The sequence below is a fragment of the Macrotis lagotis genome, chromosome 6 (assembly GCF_037893015.1).
Source record: "Macrotis lagotis isolate mMagLag1 chromosome 6, bilby.v1.9.chrom.fasta, whole genome shotgun sequence".
NCBI classification, from domain to species: Eukaryota; Metazoa; Chordata; class Mammalia; order Peramelemorphia; family Peramelidae; genus Macrotis; species Macrotis lagotis.
The window spans coordinates 218,889,519-218,914,553 of NC_133663.1; the positions used below are offsets into that span (position 1 = coordinate 218,889,519).

At 33.7% G+C, this 25,035-nt stretch overlaps 1 protein-coding gene across 1 annotated transcript in view; it reads left to right on the forward strand.

The window, feature by feature from the left end:
- Positions 1-16,575, forward strand: part of LOC141491396 (ephrin type-A receptor 6) — a 1,165,986-nt gene extending 1,149,411 nt beyond the window's left edge. The window contains exons 17-18 of the mRNA XM_074192302.1: positions 13,733-13,882; positions 16,452-16,575. Coding sequence (XP_074048403.1) covers positions 13,733-13,882; positions 16,452-16,566 — 265 coding nt within the window. The 3' untranslated portion in view covers positions 16,567-16,575. The remainder of the gene's footprint in view (positions 1-13,732; positions 13,883-16,451) is intronic.
- The last annotated feature ends 8,460 nt before the right edge of the window (positions 16,576-25,035 follow it).

Genomic DNA, 25,035 nt, shown 5'->3' on the forward strand with positions numbered 1-25,035 from the left:
CCATAACAAAGATGGGAATTAAAGAAAAATATAATCGTTAAGTTTATTTTATAATTATGTATAGTTGTCATGTGTATTTGTATAAATTGAAACATTTATATGTGCATGTGCACACATGTATGTGTGTGTATGTGTTTGTGTGTGATGTGTGTCTGTGTGATCAGTTGAGAGCAATTATTCAGTCTCAGAGTCTAATCTCTGAGTGGTCAAGTGGAAGAGTTTGTTTATGATCCTCTATCCTAACTCCTGGCTAAGATATATGTGCTGCTACTCCTACCCTCAGAATACCTATAGAAAAAAATAGATAAATTTGACTCAAGTTTATCATTCCCAAATCTTTCACCAGCTTTATTTCCCCTGTAGCTTTTTAACTTAGTTTGGGGGAGATGTAGAAAATTCAAGGGAGTACTAAATGAAAGAAGATGTAATAAGCTAAATGGTATCTTATTTGAAGAAACTTTTCAATTTATACTCTAAACTTTCATGTTCAAAGAGGAGAGAATGTTTATCACATAACCTTCAAAACAGAATTTTATAAGGATGATTTTGGCATTTAAGAAATTGTTGTCAGAACACTACAGAGTTAACCAGAATGGCTGCTCTTTCTTGCCAATAGAACATTTCTAATACTCTTACTTGACTTTTAAGTTTTTGATTTGTAATTTTCCACTCAGTTTTCAAGAAGAAATGCTTTACAGAATCTGACTTCTAGTTTCAAAGACTAAGAAGTCATAGTCTCATAAATTTACAATATTATCTAGTCTCCAAGCTTTTAATTTTAAAATTGTTGAAACTGAGGCCCAGAGAGTTCTCAGAGTCGGAAACTGGTATATCTTATTTAAGGACATCAAGGAGACCAGTGTCACTGAATTGCATAGTAGGTACAAAATGTTAAAAAAAAATGAAAAGGTATGGGATGGGCCAGTGATGAAGGGTTTTGAATGTCAAATAAAGGATTTTATATTTGTTCTTGGAGGTGATAGGGAAACACTGGAATTTGTTGAGTAGGGAGATGATAAGGTTAGACCTATTCTTTGGGAAAATCAGTTGAGAGCTAAGTGGAAGCTGGACTGGGGTTAAAAAAAATTATGATACCCAACTCTACCAATAATCTATCAACCACAATAGTCCAGGTGTGATGAATGCCTACACCAATATAGTCACAATGTCAGAAGTGAGAAGGGAGTGAATTCCAGAGACATTATGAAGGTAAAAATCAACAAGACTTAGAACAGAATTAAGAGAGTAAGAAGTTGAGGACTTGGGCAACTGGGAGTTTGCTGGTGCCCTCAACAGGAAAAGGAATGTTCAGAACAGAGGAAAGTTTGAGTTCAGTTTTGAATATATTGACTTTAAGATTGATTAAAAGACATAGTTTGAGATACCTAGCAAGATTCTGAGATAAAAGTCTGGAGTTAGGAGCATTAGGATTGTGATTAAGTAGATTTGAGAATCATCATCATATAGATTATAATTAGTCACTAAGCAATTAATAATATCACTAAGTGAAATTTTAAAGAAGGATAAGAGGGTCCAGGACAAAACCCTAAGGTTCATGTATGACTTTACAGGACATGACTTTGATGAAGATGTAGTGCAGACAGAGAAAGAGTGGTCACAGAAGTAGAATAACCAGGTCAGTGTTATGAAAAACTGAAGAGAGTTACAAGGAAAAGAAGGTGAACAACAATGTCAAAGATAAATTTAGATGGATAAGGATTGAGAAAATGCCATCAGATTTGGCAATTAAGAGATTGCTAGTAACTTTAGAGAGAACAGATTCAACTGAATGATGTAATCAGTTAAGAGAAGAAGAAAGGAAATGGAGACATCTGTTTTAGAGCTTAGCCACAAAAAGGCAAAGAAATGTGGCATGATAGATAGCCAGTATGGATGGATCAAGTGAAGGATTTTTGAGAACAGAAAGACATGAGTATGTTTATAGGCAGTAGGGAAATAGCCAAGTAGACAGATTAAAGGTAAGTGAGAACAAATGTGACAGAAGGGGCAATCTAAAGAAAAGAAGATAGAATGGGATCATAGAAAGGATTACAAAGAGAAGGACCACCTCATTATGCAAGATAGAGATGAAGGAGGTGATGATAGAAAGAATCTGGATGTTATGAAATGGGGAAAAGGGGAGAAGATGGAGCTCTCAGCAAATTATCTCATTTTTTTAGTAAAATATAATGCAAGATTTTCCATTAAGATAGTAAGGGGAGAGAGAGTCAGAAGAGGTTTGAGGAGAGATGAAAAGTTTGGAAGAACCATTCCAATTTGGAAGAACCAATTGGATAATTAGGGAGGTATAAAAGGATTGTCTTGCAGCAATGAGGACCTAATTGAGATTATGCAACATAAATTTGTGGTAGTTCCAATTATCACAGATTTTTTTTTTACTTTCTCCAGTTTCATTCATCAACATGTGTAGAAGAGAAATATATTTCTTTATGTGATTCCCACGGCAACCATGTGGGAAAGATGCTATTTTCTCAATTTTACAGATAAGCAAACCAGAGCTGAGAGAGATTAAGTGATTTACACTGATTTAGTCCTAATTTATGGGGTTGGAGTAGGGAGAAGATCGGGGAGACTAGAGGGAGCAGAGACAGAATTCAAACAGGAAGAGAGAATATATGTTCATTAAGTACCTACTATGTTTCAGGAACTGTACCAAGCACATTACAAATAACGTAATATGTTTGATCCTTAAAACAACCCTTTGAGTTAGGTGCTATTATCATCTCCATTTTGCACATGAGAAAACTGAGGCTGAAAGAAGTTAAGAGACTTGTCCAAGCTCATACAGTTAAGCATGAGTCTAAGGTCAGATTTGAACTTGGATCTTGTAACTTCAAACTCAGTTCTCTTTCTATTGTGCCATACCATCTAAGTGTCTGAGACAGGACTCAAACATAGGGATTTCCAATTCCAATAATTTTCCAATAAGGCCAGATCTGAACTCAGTAGGTCTTCTTGACTACTAGATTCAGTATTCTATCTGCTGTGACACTTACATGCTACCTATAGTGCCTGCCTAGCAGGGTTGTAGGAATCTAGTAAGATGATGTGTGTTAAGTACATTTTCCTTAAAACTTCATATTCTAGTTGTAAATTGTAACTGTAGTCCCCCCAAATATCCCATGGGCTGATGTGGACAGATCTAATCTGACTGGTTACCCCAATCTGGTTCATTACCCTGATCTGGAGTACTACAAGAAAATCTCCAAAAAAGACTTAGACATGAGATACTTGTTTAGGTTTCTCCAAATGTGGCTAAGAGGATCCTAAATGCCAACAAAGACACTATACACAATATGGCTATCTGATACTGGACAACATTTATTTAATTCAAACAGAAAATGCATAAAATTCTGGGACTCACGGGAGTCCTGATCAGATGTAGAAACATGTAAAGCACTAAAATAACTCATTAGATTCCTGCTTTCCTTTCCTTAAGTATTAGTACTAGTATGCTAGTGCTAATATACTAATACTATTAAGACATGGTTAGAGAGGAACCCACAACAAGACTGAATTAACAATGAAGCACAAAACTATGGCTTCTTGGGTCCTTACCACTCCCCTGAATAGGATATGGATTTGTTCTGAGTTATGAGAAGAATTATAAGGAAGTTTGGGTTAATGTTATCTGTTATAGGACTGGCAAGACTGAAGCACAGGGAGTCAAGCTCTTTGTGGCAATTCTGTTTTGTCTATCTTTAGCTTTAGCTTTCTTAATCATGTTTGTTCTCTCTTTTCTGTTTCTCCTTTCATTCTGCTTGAGAAGGCAGAAATGAAATAGGATTTGAAGTGTTCCTTCTGGTTGACAGTTTTTTTTTTTTTTTTTGCCATCAATAGGATCCTTGGTTCTTCTTACCCTGAAACTAATTAAATATAATCTTTTATGTTGCTCTTAGTATTTTTCAGAAGTTTCAACTTGGTCTGGGCTGTAGTATTTCTGACTTAATCAGGACCTTTCAGGTCATATATACTTTCCTTTTATATTTATCCAATTATATGCTTTCCCTTTCATACCCTCTAGTGTCCTTTTAAAATCAGAATTCATTGGAGATCATGCTACCCTATGACTTCCTTCTTAATCTCTGTCCATGATAGCATATCTATCATTTTTCAGAACATTTTGAAATCTGCTCTCCTAAATTTGAATTCAAATTGTGTTTTAAAAAGGTACTTATTACTATCAATTTTTATAAGGAATATTGTTTCCTTTTAATTTGTCTACATTAAACAAGAATTTTTGTTTCAGGACTCAATCATTTTCTGTAAATAACAACAGATGACCAGACTGAGTGGGAGCCTGTCCATTAAGAGGTTTTTGTGGATTCCTTGGTGATTAAGAGAATGCAAAATCTGAGTCATGATATGAGAAATGATTAAATGTCATGGTTTGGAGGAGGAGAAATATTCTCACAATTGTATTTCTGCCTTCTGCTATAGTTTCACTTGAGATTCCCCAGCTATACCCTAGAGTTTACCATCTCCTCCAGCCTCAATGCTCTTTCTCAACAATTTCTCTTTCTGTCATACTGCTATTTCTTTTTTTGACATTTATATAGGGATTTAATGTTTTCAAAGTATGGCAAATACAAAGTAATTTTAATTTTATCTCTTTATTTATTTAAGGCAATGGGACAGCCAGGCAATTATTAAGTATCTGAAGTCAAATTTGAACTCAGGTCTTCCTGACTCCAGGGCTGATGCTCTATCCACCATGCTATCTGGCTTCCCTACAAAGTAATTCTTTTTTTAATTTTTTATTTATTCTTATTTTTGTATAAATGATTTTTATACGTTACTAAAATACTCTTAAGAGTAAACATAATATCCCTCCCCCAAAAAAATATAGACCCGCATGAGCAATAAAGTAAATGAAAGAGGAAAATTAAAATAATAATGATAATATTAATAATAATAATAATAATAATAATACCAGTGGACGGAGTACCAGCCCTGGAGCCAGGAGCACCCAAGCCCAAATCTGGCCCCAGACACCCAATAATTACCCAGCTGTGTGACCCTGAGCAAGTCACCCCAACCCCATTGCCTTGCAAAAAACCAAAAAAATTCCAAAATAAAATAAAATAATAATAGTAAGAATAGTAGGGGCAGCCAGGTGGCACAGCAGACAGAGCACCGGCCCTGGAGCCAGATGCACCTGGGTCCAAATCCAGTCTCAGACACCCAACAATCACCCAGCTGTGCAGCCCCGGGCAAGCCACCCAACCCCATTTCCCCTGCAACCCCCCAAAATAATAATAATAATAATAATAATAATAATAATAATAGTGCTTCAGTCTGTGTTCCAACGCCTCTAGCTCTGTCATAGATGGATCACATTCTTTACAATGAGTCCATCACAAAAGCTACTTCCATATTTTTCCACCACTGCCATTGCTGATCACAACTCCTTCCATTTGTACTTCCCCACTACCATATACTATGTTTTCTCTCTCTCCTTTCACTCTGTCCCTCTTGTTAAATGTGTTGTAGGGTAGCTGAAAGGCACGGCAGACAGATCCCTGGCCCTAGGGCAAGAGGCCCCGAGCCCACATACCAACCCTTAGACCCAGCATCCACCCAGCCCTATAATGCCAGAAAGGTCATCCAATCCCAGCCCCTTGAAAGAAGTAAAAAAGAAAATGTGTTATATCTGACCATCCTTGCCCCCATGGTCTACCCTCTCTTCCATCACTCACAATCCCCCCTTCCCCCATCCTTCTCTCCTTCTTACTCTAGATGTCTATACCCCTTTGAGTATACATGTTATTTCCTCTCCTAGCCACCTCTGATGAGAACAAAGGTTCCCTCATTCCCCCTTGCCTGTCCCCCTTCCATATCATTGCAATAGCTCATTGTAATAAATTTTTTTAAAAAATCTTATTATATGAAATATCTCAGCCTATTCCACCTCTCCTTTCTTTTACTCCCATTACATTTCCCTTTTAGCCATTGACTCCATTTTTACACTATATTATATCTTCAAATTCAGCTCTCTCCTGTGTTTCATCTATAAAAGCTCCTTCTACCTGCTCTATTAAATGAGAAGGTTCACATGAGTATTATCAGTATAATTTTTCTATGCAGGAATACATGTAGTTCATCATCATGAAGTCCCTCATATTTTACCTTTCTCCTCCACTCTCTATGCTTCACCTGAGTCCTGTATTTGAAGATCAAACTTTCTGTTTAGCTCTGGCCATTTTAACAGGAACATTTGAAATTCACTTGGTTCATGGAAAGTCCATCATTTTCCCTGGAAGAGGATGTTCAGTTTTGCTGGGTAGTTGTTTCTCAGTTGCATTCTGAGCTCTTTTGCCCTCTGAAATATTATATTACAAGCCCTATGACTGCAGCTCTACGATATTTGAATTGTGTCCTTCTGGCTGCTTGTAATATTTTCTCTTTGACTTGTGAGTTATGGAACATGGCTATAATATCTCTGGGGGGTGGGTTTTTTTGTATCTCTTTCTGGGGGAAATTGGTGGATTCTCTCCATTTCTATTTTGCCCTATGCTTCTAGGATATCTGGGCAATTTTCCTGTAGGAATTCTTTAAAAATGATGGCAATGCTCTTTTCATGATCATGACTTTCATGTGTCCCAACAAATTTTAAATTATCTTTCCTGAATCTGTTTTCCAGATCAGTTGTTTTGTCAATGAGATGTTTCACATTTTCTTCTAATTTTTCATTCTTTTGGTTTTGAAGTATTGTGTCCTGACTTCTCATAATGTCTTCTGCTATAGTTTTCCTCAGAGGGCTTTCTTATCTCTTTTTCCTTCTGACCAATTCTGCTTTTTAAAGCATTCTTCTCCTCAATAACTTTTTGAACTGTTATATCCATTTGACCTATGCTGGTTTTTAACATGCTATTTTCTTCAGCATTTTTTGGATCTCCCTAAGCTGCTGAGTTCTTTTTCATGTTTTTCCTGCATCTCTCATTTCTTTTCCCAATTTTCTTCCATCTCCCTCATTTGATTTTCAAAATCTTTTTTGAGCTCTGTCATAGCCTGAGCCCAATTTCCATCTCTCTTGGAGTCTTTAGATGCAGGAGCTTGTACTTCCTCATCTTTAGATTGAGTGTTTTGATCCTTCTTGGGATCATAGACAATGTATTTCTCAATGGTGTTCCTCTTTTTTTCTCTGTTTACTCATTTCCCCAGTCTGTGCCTGGTTTTGAGGTGCTTCCTGAGCTTATTAGGATGCCCCCCCACAAAGATCTCCATGTGTGAGGCTCTGTGTTCCCTTCTGGTCTGTGAATGACCATAAGCACACCCCTCTGCCACAGGCTGAGGTGGGGGGGGGCCCTGCTGTTCTATGGGGTGCCTAGGCTGTGATCAGTATCTGAATGTGGTCAGAGCCCCAGAGTCCTGTTCCAGGTACAGAGGACAGACCTACCCTTGGTATGCTCAGCATTCAGGGCTTAGTAGCCTGGAGTCTCCTGTTTACTGGCTCTGCCAGCTTGGGGTTCCTAGATCTAGACTGCCCCAGCCATGCTGCTCACTGAGTGCCCTGAGGAGTGGGCTTTACGTGTTTGCTCTGGCACAGGTTCCCCCACCCCTGCTGATCTTCCAAGTTGTGCCAGGTGCTCCCCGGGATGTGGGTCAGGAAACTGCCTGGCTGCTGTGTGCCACAGCTCCCAGTGCCCTGGGGCTGTCTCTGGGAGGCTGAAAATCCTTCACTCTGGTGGCTGCCCCTCTAACCCCAGGGAGCTGAGCCTTTCCACTATTTTCCAGGTTAGAATGGCCTCACTGGATCCCTCTGTGGGATCTGTCTCTCAAAAATTTAGTTAGAGTCCTTATTTTATAAGTTTTGAAACATTAGAGACTACCTAAAAGAGGATCTTCTCTCGTTGTCATCTTGGCTCCACCCCCCCACCCCACCCCTGTCGTACCGCGTTTTCCAGGTCTCAACTTTACACCCCACAAAAATCCATATGCAAACTAAAGAAAATTAGTTGCAGGAAGAAGTATATGATGTTTAAGCTAAATAATCTTTTCTTCCATTAAATGGATTATTTCATTAATGGGGACTCATGTTACAATAAGACTTACCATTTAAATGAATGCACTGAAAATAGATAAAGTCCAGTTACCATGAGCTATCTACTAAAACATGAAAATGGTTTTACTAAAAAGAATTTTATGTTCAAATCAATATCAACAAATGCATCCTGAGCCCCAAGTGCTGATTGTCACAGCAGTTTTCTAGATACTAGCACTGCAAGATAAAAATATGAGAAATGATCCCCTGTCTCCAAGGAATTTACAAGCTAGCACTCTGATGTAAGCTATTATATTCTGTTGGGGTTATTTTCTGCTTTATTTTAATTTAAATGGATATTCCCTATAGAGCTAGATATGTGAATAAATTCTGCCTCTAAATATATGCAACCTTATCTTTTTAACATTTTAATGTTTCTTCTAGAATTTATAATTATATAATAACAATAAGTTATAGAAAACATATAAGAATGGAAAATGTTCCTCTTATTCATAGAAGTCTATTGACAATACATCTAAAATCCTTTTAGGGTCAAAAATGGTACTACTTTAAGTGCAGATATTCATTAAGTTAAGAGTCTCTTGACTAAGTAAGTTTTGCTTATTCAAACTGTGTCTGAATTAACCCCGATAAGAATAGGAGTATATGTTTATTGTTCATTTAATGTTAGAATTACTTACCCCAGTTCTATATGTATTCTAAACCTAACAGTTCAAAACTGACAAGAATCTTTTTTATTATTCTAAGAAACCCCACTTCATTTTTGATAGAAAACAGATAGTCAAGTTATCTTCCATTCTGCATCATGAATATTTTTGTGCTGTAGGTTTTTTGTAAAGGTATCTTTCATTGGTGGACAGCTGAGATTGTCCAAATAACAGAGATATCTAATGCTCAGTAAATGGCATACTGAATTTATCATCCTGAATGACTGATAAGAGAGAACATTTATTGTTTGATAGGGAATATTCCAGAGGATTCATCTGAAGGTGATGATGTCAGATCCTAGCTGCTGGCATTTCCCACCCAGTTAAAATATAAATCACAGATGAGTTATTACATTGTTGCTCTGAACAATGAGAAGACCCTAAACGTATATCTAGTGTCAATGAAGTAGAAAAAAACACTAAAAAGTAACTCATTTACTAGAGGGGTAGTAAAATACAGTTATGTGAGAAAGAAAAAATTATTTGTGTTGAAACATTCTGAGAACAACTTGTGACTTCTTTTCCAGGAAAGATGTCAGTTGGATGATTTGGTGAACAATATATTCTTTAGTGATCTTTCTATAATAAAAGCAATAAATTGGCAAATTGCATGTCACTAACCAAACAATCATACCAAGCTGCATAGTTTCCAGAGGTATTCCATCATTATTTCAGAAGAAAGAAGTTACTTGGCTTTAGCAATGCAGATCTATCAGAGTTTCTTGCACTTAGTAGGTATTTAATAAATGCTCAATGATTAATAGATGATAACAAATTTTTGCAGAGGAAATAACAGAATCAGCTTTTCTTAACCTTATTATCCAAATTTACCAAACTTAAAAGCAACTCTTTTTTTCTGGATTGTGACCATTTTCTGACAGGGAGAAGTTTATTTATGTTAATAGAAAAAAAGAGGGTAATGTTATTTTGATGTTAACCACTATAGTAGAGGAACTGGCCATATAACATCAGAGCTTCTAAATTCCAGCTGACTTTATGGGACACATTATGTGAACCCCTTTCTGTACAAGATTATTCTGTATTTCATGTCAAATATGGAGTAACTCTGAGTAATTAAGGTGAAATATACTACAACCACATAGAATTATAAAGCAATATGTAGGATAAAGAATCATTGCACTGTTGTGCAATAATGTAGTAATTTGGTGAGTCAGAAAAAGATGTGGACATATTCAGGAAACTGTAAGATACACACACACACACACACATATGTATGTATGTATGTATGTATGTATTCTATGTACTATTCCATAACTGTTTCTTAATATAGGAGAATCTTTCATTTTGTGTGATATAATTGTTAGCACTCTAGCTTTTTAGATAATATATTATGAAATTAAAGCAGAAATAGTAAAGTGAAATATAAATGTATTAAATGTGTTCTGGCTGTCTCAAAGTCAAACTAGCTACATCTACTTTCTCAGTGTTCCAGGGAATAACCCTGAGGGGTGGGGGTTATCTCTTCTCTACTTCCATTGGCTTGATACCTGCTATGTTTCTCTCACTCTTAGGGGCTTGCAATCAGTTCCATTTTATTATTAAACATTAATGAACTTTTACAAAGGGATATTTACTTGGAAAATCAAACATTTCTTGTAATACATCCAGAGGCATACTCTCCCCGTACCATCCCAGATGAGTTTCTAACAGTAGTAGGCTCAATCAAAACAGTTCAGTTTCTATTAAAACATTGGTCCTGGGGTGGCTAGGTGGCATAGTGGATAAAGCACCAGCCTTGGAGTCAGGAGTACCTGGGTTCAAATCCGGTCTCAAATACTTAATAATTACCTAGCTGTGTGGCCTTGGGCAAGCCACTTAACCCTGTCTGCCTTGCAAAAACCTAAAAAAAACCCAAACCATTGGTCCCATAAAATTCGAATCCCAGACAAGACTGTTGAATGAATCCTCATTTCAATTTCCCTGAGATTCAGTTTCCCAGAAGCTCATTCCTAAATGTCTGTCCTTGCTCCTGGGAGCATCAAGTCAGTGATGGCTATAAAATTTCTGGATTCTGGAATTCTGAATGCTGAGGATTGCTCCACTTTTTTTGAATTCACATGGTCATAAAGAGTCTATTCCCTTCACCTAGAACAGAAAAGGATAAACATGGAGGTCAAAGATCAGGCTCATATGATGCAGCAGAGGGGCTTTTCTCTTACAACACAGTCTTCCACCAGATATCATGAGCAAAGGAGTAAACAAGATCCCCCAAGAAAGACTGAGGCAATAGTGGAATTTGTTAATAATGAGAGGCCTAGGGGCCACTAGGTGGCGTAGTGGATAAAGCATCAGCCTTGGAGTCTGGAGTATCTGGGTTCAAATCCGGTCTCAGACACTTAATAATTATCTAGCTGTGTGGCCTTGGGCAAGCCACTTAACCCCATTTGCCTTGCAAAAACCTAAAATAAAATAATAATGACAGGCCTTTCTGAATGCTTCCAAAGTTATCAAGGAAACCCTTTCACGCATGACTAGTTAATAAAACCACTTATTTTAATAAAAACCAATTAAAAACCAGCAACTCCACATGTTATAGCATAGTCTATACAAGGTACTTCCCTTAAATGTCATCATGATTCTCCCAGAAATAAGCTCTTTCACATCCTCCATGTTGAGTGATTACATCACTCAAGAAGGGTCTTGATATATGAGCAAACAGCAGACCCTCATTTATTAGGGGAGGAAATGGATACTGCTCTAGCTCTCTGATTTCCATTTGGTCTAGTCTTTCTACAATTTCTTTTAACTTTGTCATTTTTAAAACTCAAAGGTAATGAAAGAGAAATCTGAACTAGATTGTGTACTCTTTGAGTGCAAGGACCATATATAATTTTTTTGATCTCCTATAACATCTAACAAAATCTTGCACAGAGTAGGCATTCAAGCCAGTGGAATAAGTGAATTGATTAATCTAATGTGCTCAATTGGAAACTCCTATTTTAAAATATAGCATTCCTAAAAGGAAAGTTTTTGTTTACTCTAAAATGAAGATTTTCTTAAAACATTTTTCTAATAGATTGTTACAGATCAAGATAGTTCTTAGATCTCTATCATATGAAAGTGTACACATATATTTATATTATTTTCCTCAATGTGTCAATAACATACTTATTACCATGTATGTGTTTTTCTAGTAGTATGGACATGTTAAGTTTGAGATATTTGGGGACATTCAATTTAAATTGTCCAAGATGACAGGCTGGGGAGACAAAGACCAAGACAGAGACAGAGACAGAGAACCATTTGCATACAAAGGAGAATTAAACCCTTGGAAACTGATGAAGTCTTCCAGTGAGAGAGTATAGAGAGACAAGAGAAGTCCCAGGACAAAGCCTTGGTGGGCACTCATAATTAGGGGGCAAGAATCAAATAATGAACAAGCACAGAAAATTGTGTACTGATAATCAAGAGAGAATAGTGTCATGAAAAACAAAAAGAAAAAAGAATCTGGAGAAAAAAGTGTGGTTACTAACATCAAATACTTCAGCAAGGTCAAGAAGGATAAGGATTAAGAAAAGTCATCATATTTAGCATTTAAGATATCATTTATAACTTTGAAGAGAGTGTTTTCAAATGACTGATTAGATCAGAATACAGAGTGTAGAAAGTTGAGAAATAAATGAAAGGAGGGAAAAAGTGTAGATAGCTTTCTATACCAACTGTTTTCCAAAAAATATTTTAAACCTCTGAAAAATTATACCAATATGGGTCTTTTATGTAAACTTTTATTCATGCAAATTAATACACTCTAATAAATTCTTATTAATAACATCATATACATACAATGTAATCTCATCCTCAGAGTTTTGCTGGTAAAGCACACTTGGTAGTTATTTTTCAATATCTTAGTATAGAAACAACCTTAATACTTAAAAAAATGAAGAAATGTAGAATATAAATTGGAGGGGATAGTAAGCTTTTGGGAACTTTTTAAATAATGAAGGAGGCTCAAGAGTATTTATAGAATTTAGGGGAAAAATTAGTGGGTACGATGAGATTAAAGGTCAGAGAGGTCATTGCTTATGGAACAATGTCTGAGAAAAGATAGGAGAGGGATCATATGAAAATTTGACCTTGATGAAAAGAGTCATTTCTTCATTCAAGATTAATGTAAAACCCTAACAGCAACATGGGGGTGATGATCAACCTTAATGGGCTTGCTCATTTCATCAGTGCAACAAACAGGGACAATTTTAGGGTATCTGCAATGGAGGCTTATAAAAGGTAAATGTAAAGATGAGAGAATGGAAGATGATATCAATAAATGTTCAACATATGATTGTTGGTTAGCTGAGAAATTTAAAATGGTATTCTTAGAAGAGTTATCATCAAAAGGAGAAAAATAAATATTAATTTGGAAAAGGAATAATAGTAAAGGGATGAGTACAAAACAACATGGAGAATTTTGCAACAAGCTTATGACTAATTAAATTCTTCCTGGGAAGAACAAACTTAACTAAATTTATAAATGTAGTTTGATATGATGAGAATACATGTTTGTGAAATATTAATTTTTCAGGGTATATTAAGTTATACAATGGAAAGTATGTTGGCAGTCAAAGCAAGCATGCACAAAAAATTAAAAAGCATAAATTAATGTTTGACCCAAGAAAATTAGGGTTATTTGAGGGAGGGAAATGACTAAATATGAGGTTTAGAAAGATTTTTAATAGTCATGAAAGTTAACATTTATAAAGCACTTATATAGCACAATATTCTTTGATCTCACAAAAATTCTTTGAATTAGGCAAGTATTATCCCCACTTAAGAGGTGGGGAAATTATATATCTGACCTTGCACAGATAACAAATGGCAGTGTCCCTACTCAAGCCTAGAACCTATGGCCTTCATTTAAAAATTCAAAGTTATTTTAAAGAAAAAGATGTAGTGGAATAAATTCAGTGGTACAAAACAAAATTTGCTTCACCTGACTCAAATAATTTGCTTATTTGCTTGTTTGTTTGTTTGTCATTAACAGAATGCCAGATTCACCCGGTGAAATCCCAGAATATCCTTTGTTTGTTTCAGTTAGTGATTGGCTGGATTCAATTAAAATGGGCCAATATAAAAATAACTTTATGGCATCAGGGTTTACAACTTTGGATTTGATTTCAAGAATGAGCATTGAGTAAGTGATACTTTTTTGGCGATCATATTTATTTGCATTGCTGTAGATCTATACAGTTGCATGCATGTTATAACTAGGTTCATCATGGCTATAATCGCCATTCCAAAGTCTAAGAGAACATCTGTAAGTCTCTCTCTCTTCCTCTGGCAACCCTCTTAGTAGAAATTAGGTATTACATAATATTTTGAAAAGTAGGAGATTGCATTGAAGTCTCAGTGTTTGAACAAGCATAAAGCTCTCCAAGGCTTCAATGCTTTCCTGAATGGTAATTATTCATAATGATTTCATTTAATTATTTAATCTAATTGCCATAATAGTTGCTTCCTGAAAAAAACATTAAGGTTATTCAAACCTTGCAGAAATTATAGAAGTATAGTCATTTTGATCAAGTATCAGTCATATAAAATAACCAATTCTTATTTATCAACATCTTATTGTATAGGTGTGAATATATATACATATATGGATTATACACAGACATACATACACACAAAGCATACTCCCATCAAGTGAGAGTTCTTCTTTTATTATTTTTCATTGTCTCTACTTTGATTCTTTGCCCTTTTTAAGTATAAACAACTATCTCAATGTATATTTAGTCCAGTATCCTAACAGGTTCAAGTAAATATGAAGAACAAAATAATGCAGTATCCTGCAGAGAATGTGCTGTGTTTGTGTTTCTGCCAGGACCAGTTAATGCCTACCTCTGCATGAAGTGCAAATTGATCTCCATCCTAGAAGAGAAAGTAAAATGATTATAAGAAAGCATTTATACTCTCAAAGGAAATTAGTCAAGGAGTAGTAAGTTAGGGAGAATGAAGTATTTCTTGAATGAATGAAATAAGGACTTCAAGGATGTTATAAACAAGGAAAAGGGTATTAAGAGGCAAAAAGAATTCTCATCTATATTAGGAGTAACAGAGGAAGAAAGGAAGGAGAAAGACTATTGAATATTTGGAATGATTTAACGAATATGAAAATTCATTTGAAGAGATCAGAGCTAGATAATATCTTGAAGAAATGGGATTTTAGGGGCAGCTAAGTGGTGTAGTAGTAGATAAAGCACTGGCCCTAGAGTCAGGTAGGGCCTGAGTTCACATGTGACCTCAGATGCTTAATAATTGCCTAGCTTGTGTGAACTTGGGCAAGTCACTCTTAACCCCAATGCCTTAAAATAAAATTTTTTTTTTAAAAAAGAAATAGTATTTTGTACTCAAAGAATGATGTAGACCTTCAACTAATATCAAATGATCTATCATCCAGTGAGGGGCAGCAATAATCACACACACACACACACACACACACACTACTTGTGGCAATCAGGAATTTCTTCCTGAGGTGTATGTGAGACATTCATCTGTGGACAACAGAGACATCTGCTTTCTTTCTGGAACATGAATCCAAAATGTAATGAAGAGTTTTCCAAGTTTTATCAATGTGTTGAGCACTACCTACTTTTTGGTGATTCATGTGGGTTCCAATTATGCCACATCAAGAAATCACAGCTAAGGTTTAGGAATTTCTGGGCAAAAAACTAAAGCTTTTAAGAAGAATACAAGTAGAGTTTTTAATCACTGCTTTTGGTTAGAAATTAGCACTTTAGAAGACAAAGACAGAATTGGACATTGAACAACTGGTTAAGAAGAAGGTGTATGAGAAAGGAAATTTGTACTTCTGAACCACAACTTAAATATAAAAATTCTGAACTCTAAATCAGAAATGAAGTGTACCAATAATAGCCAATTAAAAATAATTAATTTCTTAAGAGGGTTTTCTTTTTCTTTTCTTCTTGAAGGATGAGAAGAGAAAAATAATACTTATTTGAAAACAATAATTTTAAAACATGTTTTCTTGGGGTCTTAAGAATATAATCAAGAGATCTTTTGACAAAAAAATATAAGAGGACAATTGGGGAGATGTAACTGACTAAAAGGAAATTGTGGATTAAGAAAATGCGACATTATTTAGATTTTAAAAAGCATATGATAAAAATCTCTAATGCCATCTTTGTAGGCAAAATGTACAAGGTCCAGATGATAATATTATTAAGTGGATTTGGAATTGGTTGAATGACTGGTCCCAAAAAGCAGTTCATTAATGGGTCAATGTTGCATGAGGAGAAAGATTGCTTCACCACTTTGGGTCTGGGGGATCTTGAAAAAGGATTCAAGGGAATAACTAAAAATTCATATAAATTAAACAATTCAAAGACTGCATGGAGAAATTACCAATATGAATTGATTCTTTGTGTATTATACTCTATAAGCTTCTAGGTTTGTTAATTTTCATACCCTAATGTGACATAATAGATTTGCATAATTACCTTAACTATACTTCTTGAAATATCTGAAATTCATTTCTAAAAAAGTACTTTTATAATATGTAAGTACCTGAACTTAAATATTCTTAGATGTGTTTTTGCCCCTGAGATTTCTTCATTTGTTTGTTGGCTTTTATTATTAGAGTTTCCATTTTGTTTCCAACAAATATTGTCTTTGATTAGCAAATGAGATAAACTTCATGTGCACCTAAGGTCACAAGGTCTAATTTTTTTTTCTTTTTCTCACAGTGATATTAGAAGAATTGGGGTCATACTCATTGGACACCAGAGACGAATAGTGAGCAGTATACAGACTTTACGTTTACACATGATGCACATACAGGAGAAGGGATTTCATGTATGAAAGTACTATAGAAACAACTGTGTTTTGTGCCTCAGCATTTCTAAAATGGAAGATTCCTCTCTCTTTTCTCCCTTCTGATTCCCCCACTTCACAAACTACAGTCTTCTGTTCAGACTATGAACACATTTTATGTTTATGCTTCTAACTTGAATTTCTAATCACACTGCTTAGTTCTTCCTTCAATTACTTGCCAATACACTGACGTACTACAGACTGTTGCTACATACTGGTAAATAACTCAGCATGGATATGTAACTTTATATAATTGTATTTGGGAAATGGTCATAGGAAGGAATAGCCCATTTGCCCAGGTGTGGCTTCCTTATTTATGTACTTAAGAGTTCAGTGGTAGATCAAAAAAAAAAGTAATTGACTTCTTTTCATGTTTTGTGATCATGTAGTTTCCTATTTGACATATTTATTTTATAGGTAACTAACTTTAACTGTATGGTCATACCTTATTTTATAATATTTTAATTGCTGGTAACCTGTACATGATCATGCTAAAATTCTTTGCATAAGTGACCAATAAGTTCATGTAGTAACTTCTCATTATTTATAGCTATTTGGGGGGGGGGGGGAGGGAAAAGGGGAAAAAATGTGCTTCTAAATCCTCTGAGGCCCTGAGTTTAGATTTCTTTTTTTAATCAATATCCAAACTGCTATATCATTTACTTCTTTTTGTTGGTCATTTTCCTTTGATTTTTTTATTAAGTACATTATGTAAATCATCCCTAGAAAAGCTATGAGCATATAACACTAATAGCTTCCATGTAGATTGAGACAGAGAGAGAGAGAGAGAGAGAAGCATAGGGGAACAAATAATTATTGCCTTGGGTTTATCTTTAGAAGTTTGTTTGGAAAAAAAATTATCAGAGAAGGAAAGGAAGTAATGATTCTTAGTTTAAATACCTTGAATGAGACATTCTTAAAACTTAGAATTATTTTACATTAATATTGAAGTCCTTGAAAACAGACAAGGATAACAAGTCAATTGTCTGTTATTTATCAACATGGCAAGATTTCAAGTTTTTATCATTTATTCAAAAAAAGCTGACATCATCATGGTCAGTAAATTTTCAAAATTTTACTGACACAAGTATACTATATGTAAATAAAATGTCAATCTGTGTATTTTGGGAGGGATAGTAATGAGGAGACTGTAACTAGAATGTACTATCCTTGTCTTATTTTGATTACTTTTGAACAGGCACAAAAAAACTTATACAATACACTTCTCAGTGACTTAATGCTCCACCATTTTACCAAGATAATTCTATTCATTAGACTAATTCAAGTCCCCAAATAGTATTTCCTATAAAACTAGAAAAGTAACTATTGTAACTAAATTGAAGAAAGTAGACTACACCAAAAAGCTAAATATCCTTACAGGATAGAGAAATAAAATGAGGAGGCACCCCTGGAATAAAAACTAGAATTTTAAAGATGATGATTTAGCAAATCAATTTTATTTTACCTCAGGGAGGACAGTACCCTCATCGCACTCCTACATTTCTCCCTAAACTGAAATTTCTAGGGAAAATATTCTCATTGGAAAGAGTCCCTAGTTTCTTTGATAAAGTCATATACATTCTTTTTCATTGTAAGACTTTGTTTGATTACATTATTAGGCTAGATTCCTCAAATGAACTTTCTTTTATTGATTTATCTCCTGTTTTGCCTACCACAGCTCAATTTCTCTTCCTTTAACAAGGCAATACAGCTAGAAAAAAGATGATCTTTTCAAGTAGTCATTAAAATAATCTTAAAACAAAAGCTAAACCAGGGTCAGGGTGATCAATCAGTTGGGGTGTTTGTGTGTGTGTGTGTGTGTGTGTGTGTGTGTGTGTGTGTGAGAGAGACAGAGAGAGAGAGAGAGAGAGAGAGAGAGAGAGAGAGAGAGAGAGAGAATGTATGAAATAGCTCAGCATCAGTCTAAAATTTAGGTGTGTATTCTTACTGTCACTTGCATGTTCATGCATTTCTTGTAGACCAGATGCAGGCTGCTTGATGCATTTACACAAACCTGAATACATTTAGAGGTAACATAATTTCCATATTTACCTTCCTTTAAATATATTCCTTTAAATATATAAATGTATATTCAGTAAAAACTGAGGTAATAATAATATAAACAAATTTATTAATCAAATATATTTATTTTTATAAAACAAAAAGAGAAAAAAGTTGTCTGAAAGTGAAAACTGAAATGATTGTGATCTTCATTAAGACAATCCTTGTCCAGCAAATTCTGTGAACTCCAGGTCAAATAAATTTCTGTAAATTGGTTTAAAAAATTCTATAGGCAGAGAATGTAGTGATTGTAGGTTTAAGGGTCTCTATGGAATACCCTTTTATTTAAAACTTAGATAAACTTAGATCTTGTTAACTTTAACTCTTTTTTATTATTATTAATTAGCCTAAAGAAAAACTTGATAATTTCTACACCTCCCTAGCCCAGCTTTAGAATGAAACAGCAATTTTTTCCTAGATCTATACATCTTTATAATTTTAATTATAAATTTTGGAGAACTGGATGGAGTCCAGGGTAGCTCTACAAAACTAACCAGAAGCATTAGCAACCAGAAATATGGACCACAATTGTCCAGCATTTCTCCTAAGGATGCTTATCATTTATATTTGACCCTAGAAGTCATATGGATAGTCATGCTGCCAGGGAAATTTGATTCACAGAAATCAAAACTATTTAACATGCACAGAAAAGAAATTGTCAATAGAAAGAAAATGAATAGCCTAACACAAACAAGTAAGCCTTGGGGAAGAAACATACATAATTGAAATATGGATATACATTTAAGCTCTTCTTTAAAATGAATAATTCACATTATTGAATCTGTGCATTGAAACACACTACATAAAACAACTTTCATTCTGCTTTATGAATATTCACTATCCTACATAGTCCATATTTAGTAGAAAATATAAAAACAATGAAAAGTTTGGAAATGAGATAAACTAAGTAAATAAGAAAGATAATAATATGTTCAAATTATAATCAGTATTTAGCAAAATTGCTGACTTGGTAGAAAAGAGCACTTGGATATTTATTGCATTCTGTTACAGTTGCTATAAGGATATATGTAAGTCAAGGACACATGGTCAAATAGAATAGATTTGTTCTTTTTTTAATGCATTACCCTTTAAAATTCATTAGCATTTAGCTTCACCTAGGATATTAGCTCTAGATTGCCATTAATTGAAAATAAAGTAAATCGAAAAGATAGTTCAAAATAAATTGGAATCATTTTCCAGAGTTTTCACTAAAGAAATTCATTATGACTTTCTAATGAATGGTCTAATCCAAACATGAAGAAAATCAAAACATGAAGTTGTTAGGTTATTGATCATAAGCAATTCTTCCTTGATATCAGAGGGGACAGAAGTAAATACACTTTCTTTTTCCTGTTCTACTTCTTTTCCCCTAACTGTAATACCTGCTCAGTAGAAGACACTAGAGATACAGGAACGCATTATGAAAAAAAATAGATTTGTTCTTTGACCTGTCACCCAATTTTTATCTTTGCTAATACTAAAAACTGTGATTCCTTAAATTGATAGGGGAATTAGGGATTGCCAAAATATGACTTTTTTTTGACTTTGTGATCAACTTTTTCAATGATTCAATCACAATTCAATCTCTGGTATTTGGTAAAGGTAACAATTAAATGAAAAAAATGTTCTGCCTATGAGCATTATGGAGTATGGAGTTCTTATGCTAAGTCATCATTTTCTTAAGGGGGTAGCCTTCTCTTTCTCAATAGGTAACAAATGTGGCAATTCTATGGACTCAAATTCTCATAGAATCAACTTCTAAACTTCAGTCCTAGAGTTCTGTAAGCCATCTTTCCCTATCACTTAAGGAAACTCAGGGAGAGATAACAATCTATAGTTAAAAAATTCTTAAATGATTTCTCAAAAGTTCCCCTTCCCTTGACGATCCATAGGCCTTGGTCAAGGACATTCATTTCTTCCTTATCTCTTCTCCAACCCAATCTTAATGATACTGGTAAAAATAATAATGAGTATCGACCTGCTGGGTCAGCATGGAACAACTTCATTTCTTATTTCTCATTTAACACAGGAGAGCTATGACTACTCATCTCCATAACTAATATGAAGATAGTTGAAACAAAGGAAAGTTTTACTGCTGTAGATGAATAAAATATCCTCATTTTTTTTTGTTTTTTATAAATATGCTAAGTATCATAGTGGGTTGAAGTTTTTTAAGATAATGAAAATTATTTTATTTTGAAAATGGGTAACAGAATCAAAGTGATTTTCAATAAATCTCCATCAATCTAACATTATCTTGGGTGTCACTACAATGACAAAGAAGGATCACTTGGACTTAATGTGAAAGCCTTTTGTTCCTTTACTTTTGTTCTAAAACATAATCAAAAATGTTCTACTTAAAACCAAATAAAGATTATTGAGGCTTAAGATAGGAGAACATATTTATAAGTAAACAAAACAAGAACAAAGAACTTCCTCTACCCTAGGCTCATAAGGATGACAAAATATCAATAAATGTTTGGTGGGTTTGTACCATTGCACCACATTTTAAGTTTTTCTACAGAAACTAAGCTTGAATATAACTAAAATAGAAATTTCTTCTCAATTATCCAAATAATTCAACTCCAAATAAGAATCCCTAAACCCAGTAGAGAATCAATTAAGCTTTTAATTTTTTTAGTTGTATAGAGCTGATCTAAGAGGTTAAACAGTAACATACTATTGCATTCATCTTCCAAAGTGACAGACACTGAAGATAAAAAGACCAACAGCTGAGCTGTATAAATGGAAAAGGGAGAAGTAGATTTTGCCTTTATTCTATCTTTATTCTAGGATTTATGTAGAAAAATATCACTACAAATTATGCTACTCTTATCAAAAGATGTCTTCTATGCTAGACTCTGATGGGAAGTTGGCTAGTTTATCTCCATTCTTTGTAATTGTTAAGCAGTTTCTTTTGGAATTCTATTTTATGGACATTTTCTTGATAGGGATATTAAGTCAAATAACTGATCAGGGTCTGTGTGGATTAAAAATTCATTTTATGAATTCACTTTACCCAAAAGGATAGATAGATATTTTCATCCTAAAGGTATTGACATTAACATAAGGAAAAGTTACTACCTTAAGAAATTCTGCCTTTAAAATATTTAAGTTCTATTAATTTACAGAATGAGGCTAAAACATTGAATAGGGAAAACCTGACTAAAGATATTTGTGTTTGTAGGTATTAAGAACTTTGAAAATATATTCTCTTATTTTAACAAATTAAACCTAAATCTACATAAAAAGTAGTATTGATTTGAATAGTTCTATAAAATACATTTTATAGTTATATCTCTTCTTCACAATGACAGCGTGATTTGTTTCTACTATACATAAACCTAGGATCATGCCACTTCACCTATTTGTTATTAGAGTGGTAGTGTAGTATAGTGTATAGAGAGCTGGCCATGCAATAAAGAATATCTTGGTTTTAAGTCCTGACTCTTAGACATACTAGTTTATGAGACTATAAATTACTCAATATGGAGAACGCTATTGCTATACATTTCAGATGAGTAGTTCACCTTCATTGGTAGAGTCCCTATATTTAAAGATCCCCATACTGATGACCAAATACACACACTCACACACACCCTCACCCCATCCCCCCCAAATTCCATGATGCCATTGAAATTAGAAATATTTAATCATGAATCTAAGTTTTTTTTTGACTGCAGATACTAGTTCCAAATCATTTCATAGGATTTTAGAGCTGGAAGTTATAGAAGAAATCATTTAGTCATTTATCCTGTTATCCCACAGATAAGGAAAATAAGATCTTGAGAAGAGAGCTGATTTGCCTATATTCACACACTTTAACTTTTCCATTCTAAAATTGGAAGGAACCTTGCTTATAACATTTCTATCCTGTCTTTAATGACTCCCAAAATGAACTCTATGAATGTATTTTGGAAATAGTCTATGCTCTTTATTTAATTTTTACTTAGTCACACACTATTTTATTGACTACAAAAGATAGAAACCACTATATACCATTTCTACCATGTTTGTTTTCTTCTACAGTTTTGTTATTTCTCCTGAGGATGAAAATTCAAATCATAGAAAATATTTTGTCACCTTTTTTTTCTCCAACTGGGCACATTTTATTTATTTTACTGCTTTGGTTTTGGAGTGTCTTTAAAACAAAATTGCTTAGCCTTCAGAGGCATCATGATATTTAAGCCAATTCACACTCATTTGCTAACAAATGCAATTTTACAAAATATATCTATAGGTGGCTATTGTGATGCTAAATTATTCCTTAGACCTAACTTGCTTGATGACCAAAATGTTTTATTCAATTTATTTGTTGTCATATCTTCCTACAAGAATCTAGAAATGATCATCGAATTCATAGAAAAAAAAAATTTTAATTTTGTGGGGTTTTACATCTCCATCATTGAATGAAAGATTTTCAAATATTTTAAATATATCAAATGATCTGTGATATTATGGTTGTAGTACTTTACCCAATGATGCAAATCATACCCCATCCATGCCTGCCCAATCTGTGCAACTCTGGTTTGGGGTTAAAGAAATATTATATGCATTTGCTGTACATTTGTAATCTAAATTTTGATTTACTCTAATGAGACTGACTACACACACATATATGTCCTTAGAGTGAAATCTGGAACTGTATTAACTCTGTGTGTGTGTGTGTGTGTGTGTGTGTGTGTGTGTGTGTGTGTCTGCTTTACCTATGCAATCTCTCAGCATAATATGAATGTGTACAGAGATAAAAATTTTAATTCAGGATCACCAATTTTAAAAATTCAGAAAGGGTCCCCTTTCATTAATGGATTTCAAAAAGAAAAGAAATTCAATAGTGTTAGATCTACAATTCTCCATGTCATGATACTGGGACAAGATTTACACTCCAGGTCTGTACAAAACACCAACTTTATTATTATTCATAGTGCCCCAAATTAACAGGTATATCTCTAGATCATCAAATAACAAACAAATTCATGTCAAACATTATGCTTAAATTCAATTGTAAGTGCAAGGCAAGCTGTTTAGAATCATGAGTGAATTTTGTTTTTGTTACTATATAATTACTAGTTATTTTACACTAGGTGTAATGACCACATTTTGTGAAATTTATGTAGGAAACATGAAAGGATATTAATGGACATCCCAGAAAACCAAGCAATAGTTCAAATAAAGGGGGACTGGATGATTTGAAATGAAAATAACTTTTATTATAATCAGGAATTTCTTTACATGACTAGAAAAATATTTGTTTAATGAGAAAATTATGGTTTAATATTAAATACATTAAGTTCTAGTGATATATTTTTTAAATCAAACTGTATTATGAGTATAGGAATGCCTTATATAAAAAATTTTATTATCATAAGTTCAAATATGTTTATGAAAATTATGATAAAAGCAGATAATTATATGAAAATACTCTGACAAAACAGTTCTTAAGTATAATTATAGTTTTTTCTCACTTTCCATTTTGTTTTTGCACGATAAATACATCATCTTATTACATTTGGTAAACATCAATAATGCATAGAACATTTTCCTTTCAAAAATACTTTATACTTGTTTAACATCATTACTCTCCAAAGGAATGTTCTAATACAAGTTTATTTCAGAGACAGATAAATATGAAACTGATAACATAACATGCCTAAGACAGGGATAATTATGTTCAAAAGAGCATTCTATTCAATATCAGTTATAAATTTCATAGCTGGTATTAATTTTAATCATGTTTACATAAAATTAAGAAATATATAAGCTTTAGACTTTCTTAAAGCTTAATATTTATCTCAATCTCTAATTTTTAAAATTTTATTTACTTTTAATGACAATAAAATATTCCCACTTCAAGCAATTTACTTCTCTCTTCAGATGTTTTGAGTATTAAAGAACCCAAACAATCTCACATTTATTTACATTTTTTTCACTTCCCTAAAGTATTTAAAACCAGTCCCTAGATCAGATTTAACATTTTAACCCCCTTTTCCAAATCTGAAGAAGGGAAAACACTTCTTGGTTGTTTCTCTTAGGAGAGATATGTCCTATTATGAAAAATGATTATGATAAAAAATTCAGAGCTAATATAAGATACACAAATATCTCATACATTCATGATTAACATGATTTTCTCAGTGACCTCCATATTCTTCCTGGCGTATCAACATATTCCCTTGTTTCATTTTGTGAATTTTTTTAGCCTTCCAATTTTGATAGCAGGAGAAAAAGCTAGGAAGGAGACTTATGATCAAAATATTCATTATTCCTCATTTTTTAAATATATGGATTAACTTTCAAAATAAAAAATATTATAAAATGCTTCAACAAAATAATAAGACAATAATTTGTGGTACAAAAATTACATTTTAAAAGGATATCTTCTTTAGTCCCTTTTTT